Source organism: Limulus polyphemus, unplaced genomic scaffold (assembly GCF_000517525.1).
Source record: "Limulus polyphemus unplaced genomic scaffold, Limulus_polyphemus-2.1.2 Scaffold5161, whole genome shotgun sequence".
Taxonomy (NCBI): Eukaryota; Metazoa; Arthropoda; class Merostomata; order Xiphosura; family Limulidae; genus Limulus; species Limulus polyphemus.
The window spans coordinates 29192-35576 of NW_013670771.1; the positions used below are offsets into that span (position 1 = coordinate 29192).

General features: G+C 33.8%; 1 protein-coding gene across 1 annotated transcript in view; it reads right to left on the reverse strand.

The window, feature by feature from the left end:
- Positions 1 to 6385, reverse strand: part of LOC106472210 (carcinine transporter-like) — a 36257-nt gene that overhangs the window by 12509 nt on the left and 17363 nt on the right. The window contains exons 4-6 of the mRNA XM_022400812.1: positions 5243 to 5397; positions 4962 to 5133; positions 2062 to 2188 (exon numbers count right to left, since the gene is read on the reverse strand). Coding sequence (XP_022256520.1) covers positions 2062 to 2188; positions 4962 to 5133; positions 5243 to 5397 — 454 coding nt within the window. The remainder of the gene's footprint in view (positions 1 to 2061; positions 2189 to 4961; positions 5134 to 5242; positions 5398 to 6385) is intronic.

The window sequence follows — 6385 nt, forward strand, 5'->3', positions numbered from 1 at the left end:
GTGTATATATATTCAGGAAACAAAAGTTCGAACTATAAGGGAACTCAAGTTGTGAGGAAATATAGAGAACACTTATTATCCGAGTTGTCGAAAATAACGAAACAAAAATCGGACAACAAAGTTTCCAAGAAAGTGTAGTAAAGAAATGAATTTCAAAGATTGTTGGAGGACCTTTAGAAACAATAAAAACACCCTGATATATTTATGATAGATCAGAGTGAAGGCAACGAGGTGATTAACCAAACCAAAGAGTAAACTTAGACTCAAGATCAGTGACAGTCAGAAAAGGCTTAAATGATACGTTTGACGTTTTATGAGAATAGGTTTTCATAATCATGATATATTACTGGTTATTATATTGATGGTTATTGGGATGAATGGTGATTGTTCTATATTCTGATGACTTCTGATTGGGAGTTATTGGGGTGATTGGTGATTGTTCTTTATTCTGATGACTTCTGATTGATGGTTATTGAGGTAAATTGTGATCGTTTTTTATCTGATGATTGCTGATTGGTGGTTATTGGGATGGTGATTGGTCTATATTCTGATTACTGCTGATTGATGGTTATTGGGATGAATGGTGATTGTTCTATATTCTGATGACTTCTGATTGGTAGTTATTGGGGTGAATGGTGATTACTCTTTATTCTGATGACTGCTGATTGATGGTTATTGGGATGAATGCTGAAGAAAATAATTGTCAATTCCTTTTATTTCTAAGCCCTGATTTTCTGGCCTCGTGATTAACGTGTCAGACTGAGGATCGAAAGGTATCGAGTTCAAGACATGGTGCTACCATAGATGCTTGCACTTTCAGATGTTGATGTTTGTATAAGAATAACAGTGTATTCGCTGTTTGTTTGAATATCCTTTTCAAGCTGCCTACCTTCTGATTCGCAGTTCACAATTAGAGGCAGTTATGACTGAACAATAATGGTTTCTGACCAACCTGACCATTTAGCTTTTTGTTTTTATAAGGTGTCAATCAGGTGAGCAAGCAAACAAACAAAACTTTTATGATTATTTTGTATATTCTTAGATTGGATGTTTAAACCCAAATTAAGGTTTATTGATCAGTACTTGAAAACACTCTACATTAGAGGATTACATTCCCAACAACCAACGGGCATCATGAAAACATCTTCTACAACTAGATCGCAGTAAAAAAAAACTTTCAACATTTCTAACATGCAAGAAATTATCTTTCTTTCTACGTCTTCAAGAAGACTATGGATTTCTTTTACCTTCTTTGTAATTCACTAACTATCATAATTCTTACAGCCATGTGTAACTACCAACAGGTGAACCTAGTATCTTCCTACGTCACGTGGTTCTTTCAGTTCCTAGTGGTGATATTAACTTTGCAATTTTGCACTGGACTTGTTTGTTTGAAATTAAGCACAAAGCTAAACAATGGACTATTTGTTCTCTATCCACTACGGCTATCGAAACCAGGTTTCTAGCGTTTTAAGTCCGCAGACATATCGCTGTGCCACTGGCGGGCTTTTCACTATAAATACTTAAACTCCTACATTTTTCACTGTTAAAACATGTTTTCTTAAGATCGTCGTATCTTATCACATTATTGTTGGAAGAGGATTAATTTTATAGCATTTTTGCTTCTGATTAAGAGAAATCCTCACGGTTAACAAATCACAAAACCGCTACCAACCCTTCAATTCCTCCTCACACGAGTACTGTAATTATGCAACTGATGTGTTTCGTCTACCATTTTTCTTGCTATTCACTTCTTCAGTTTTTATGTTGCAATATTCTCCCTTCTTCCACCATGAGTTTAATTCTCCTTTTTAAAATTTGTGTCACTAGTTCGTGAGTTGGAAAAGATGCTACATATACCTTAAGCTATTAGGACTAGATTCTAAATAATGGCACGTCTTTTAATTGTTTTTTTTAATCTATTATGACTTAACAAAAGACTGATAAAGGTCTTAAAACTACCCTCCTCCCCCAAAACAAACAAACAAACAAGGGATCTCAGTTACAGAACACTGTTAACCAAGATTTCACTTTGTTTTGTTTTTTAAATTAGGAACTTACCTCAATACATTTTTCAAGGTTGATGACTTTATTTTTTCTATTGAATTTTTTAATTGTACCTAGAACTCTTACTAGCTTTGTCTTGTTTCCAATGCTTAGAAGGTATCTTGGAGACTCCGGAAGTAACCTAGAACAAACAAGTAAAACAGTGTACAGGTTCAGTTCTCGCATGTAGTACCGAAAGTTACAGTTATTCTACTAGTGTAAAGGACCAGTTATCACGTGATCACACTGTGTAAATATTTGGTATTATATGAAAACACTATGTAAAGGCTCAGTCATCATGTGAAAAGCCTGTATAAAAACTCGGGTATAATGTGAAGCAGCGAAAGATTTAATTAAATAAATAGTGCAAAGGTCGAGATATAATTTTTACACACAGGGTCAAAGTATCAGCTAAAGGTACAGTGGGAATGTCCAGATATTATATGAGAGAAAGGTCCAGGTGATCACACTATTCTAAGGTTCAAGTACAATGTGAAGTACTGGCAAGTATAATTATGCAAAGATCAGAGTATGATTTGAGCAGATAAAGTGAAGATCCAAATATCATGTGAAAACACATTGTAAATATCTCAGGTATCATGTGCGAATAAATATAACAGTACAGGAATAAAATGTAGTACTATATATAGTCTCATTCAGTTAAATATTAAAAGTCACTCTGTTTCTTCTGATACTTATAAATAATTTAATTAATAAATCAAACTACAACAAACAAACAATCTTACTTCAACTTTATTAAACAACAACAAACAAACAATCTCACATCAACTTTATTAAACAACAACAAACAAACAATCTCACTTCAACTTTATTAAACAACAACAAACAAACAATCTCACATCAACTTTATTAAACGACAACAAACAAACAATCTCACATCAACTTTATTAAACAACAACAAACAATCTCACTTCAACTTTATTAAACAACATCAAACAAACAATCGCACTTCAAGTTTATTAAACAACAACAAACAAACAATCTCACTTCAACTTTATTAAACGACAACAAACAAACAATCTCACTTCAACTTTATTAAGCAACAACAAACAATCTCACTTCAACTTTATTAAACAACAACAAAGAAACAATCTCACTTCAACTTTATTAAACAACAACAAACAAACAATCTCATTTCAACTTTATTAAACAACAACAAACAATCTCACTTCAACTTTATTAAACAACAACAAACAAACAATCTCACTTCAAGTTTGTTAAACAAATACAAACAAACAATCTCACTTCCAAGTTTGTTAAACAACTACAAACAAACAATTTAACTTCAAATTTGTTAAGCAACAACAAAGAAACAATCGTACTTCAAGTTTATTAAACAACAACAAACAAACAATCTCACTTCAAGTTTGTTAAGCAACAACAAACAAACAATCTCACTTCAAGTTTGTTAAACAACATCAAACAAACAATTTCACACTTCAAGTTTGTTAAGCAACAACAAACAAACAATCTCACTTCAAGTTTGTTAGTGAGTTTAGTCGTTCGACACGATGGGTGCAAGATCTTTGTAAATTCATGTAGAAATGTAAATTACAGTGGTTTATCAGATGTGTGGATGAATTAGTTTTTAACAACTAAGTATAAAATTACCACATTCCAGTTGATTGGATGCATGAATATATCATTCGTTTCTAAAGAAAAGTCAGCTAATCCACTAGTGTTTGATAAATAGACCACAACTTCCTTTCAAAACTGTTAAAAGAAACAGTAGGAGTCGCTTTTCACACAATCTAGTACTTTAAAAAATGCTCCAACTAAGATTAGAATGATTTCCGTATATCATTTTATGATGAGTTTAGATAAGGCTGAAACCGCTTTTCAGCTCATTAAATGTTTCCACACAACAATTAAAAAGTTGAAAATATTAAGTTGTAGTACTTTATCATTAACGATGTTCTTGTTATTTGTTGTTAAGCACAAAGCTACACAACGGGTATCGAAACCCCCGTTTCTGGCGGTATAAATCCCCAGACATACCGCCGTGCCATTGGAGGGCATCATTAACGAAATAATAGCTATTAAACACTCACACGATTACCTTTAAGCTATAGATGGAAATTAGTCTAATTGAAAACTAGATCAATAACAGATACACTACTACGTCTACTGACAAGTCTTCTTTACTTATTTCTTTCGTAAAGTGGGAGTAAAGTACACATCGGATAATACCGTCTTATTATAAAGATTTGATATTAATAAATATAGTGTACGTCAGGCTAGTGTAATTTAATACAATACACAAGAAACAAGTTTTATCTGTAGATTTTCTAGACGTTCGCACGTATAAAAATATTTAACCTGAGGTGAAATGGAAATATTTGGTTACTGATGATAAGGCTTAAACTAGAAATGACTCTGCCTAGAAATATATATTACTCCATCATAAATAATTAAACTGTATCGTCCTTAGACTGTAACATTTCGCGAGCTTTTACTTTTTAACTCTAGGAGTACATCCAGTTTATCAAAAGATTGTCACAGAAATATATCTTTAATTTCTTCGAATACAAAATTAATAATTACACCTTTCTGTGAAAGAAGTCTCCCCATTATGTCCTAGACATCATAACTTTAATTAATAATTGGCCCGGCATGGCCAGGTGGTTAGGGCGCTCGACTCGCAATCTGAGGGTCGCGGGTTCGAATTCCCTTCCCACCAGACGTGGGGGCGTTACGGTCAATCCCACTATTCGCAGGTAAAAGAGTAGCCCAGGAGTTGGCGGTGGGTGGTAATGACTAGCCTTTCATTGCTAAATTAGGGACGGCTAGCGCAGATAGTCCTCGTATAGCTTTGCGCGAAATGCAAAACAAACAAACAATTAATTAATTAATTTTCTAGAGAGCAAAAACAACAGGAAAAGAAATAAACATACCAGAACTGAAGCATCAAAGTCACAATAAAAGGAACATTCATGCATATAGTCAGCATTCTCCAGTCTCTAATGGCGTAAGACAACAAACCGATTACAACGTGGCCAGAGGTATAGCACGTAATGAGTAGAAGGGAGGCTGTTGCCAAGTAACGCTGTCCGATAATTTCTTGTGCTTGAAAAAGTTAAGGAGATAAGCTTGATTCAATACTATACGTGATGCAACAAAACTGCAAAGATATTAAATAGGTAGATAGATAGGTGCAAAGTTGTTAGTGGTTTACCTAGAACAAAGAGTGAAGGGTATGCAACCGTTCCACAGAGACCAATAGTAAAACGACCTATTACCCAAACTGGAAAATTTGGAGCCATTGATGTTGTAATTGCAGCAATTAGTCTGACAAAAAGAGTCAAAAGACAAGTGGTTCTCCTTCCATATCTGTAATAGCAAAAAATAGAAATAATCACATTTATACACAAAATATGTTTGGTGGAAAACCATGCATAATTTTCTTAAATAATTTAAGTGAAATATGGTTAAGATATAAACAGAATTAATGAAAAGTTGCTTAGAAATTTATGCACATTCATTAATTACATTGCATAAAATAAGTTAGGTTAACTTATATTAATGTGCGTTAGATGGCGCTAAATGATATTAGACTTTTATAACACGCCTGTCGATGGACAGATCCTTTTTCCATTAGTTGTTAATCATAATATGAAGCTCAGTCCAGGTAATGATAACGAATTAATTTATTTCTTCAGTAAATGAACAATGTTTTTACAGGCTACGTTTACTTGTAGGCCTAACTTCAAATACAATAGTTCAACTAATGTTTAGCAGAACTTCCAAAAGTTAACATATTCTCAACTTACAAATAAACTTACTTACAGAATTTCAATGACAGACCCACCCACTCTAACTTAGTGACAAATGCAATAACTCACAAAGTCTAATTGAACTAAATTAGTCAAATTATTCACTGCTTTACTGATTGTCAAAATTACAGTTTTTAACATCTGTTGACTCCTCTGTTAAAAACTATAAGTACCAGGGCCCAAACTGTGAAGAGTCAACAGATGTTAGAAAACTGTAAGTATCAGGGCTCAAACTGTGAGGAGTCAACAGATGTTAAAAACTATAAGTACCAGGGCCCAAACTGTGAGGAGTCAACAGATTTTAACAGCTGTTGATTCCTAACAGTTTGGGCCCTGAGACTTACAGCTTTTAACAGCTGTTGATTCCTAACAGTTTGGGCCCTGAGACTTACAGCTTTTATCAGCTGTTGATTCCTAACAGTTTGGGCCCTGACACTTACAGCTTTTAACAGCTGTTGATTCCTAACAGTTTGGGCCCTGAGACTTACAGCTTTTAACAGCTGTTGACTCCTAACAGTTTGGGCCCTGAGACTTACAGCTTTTAA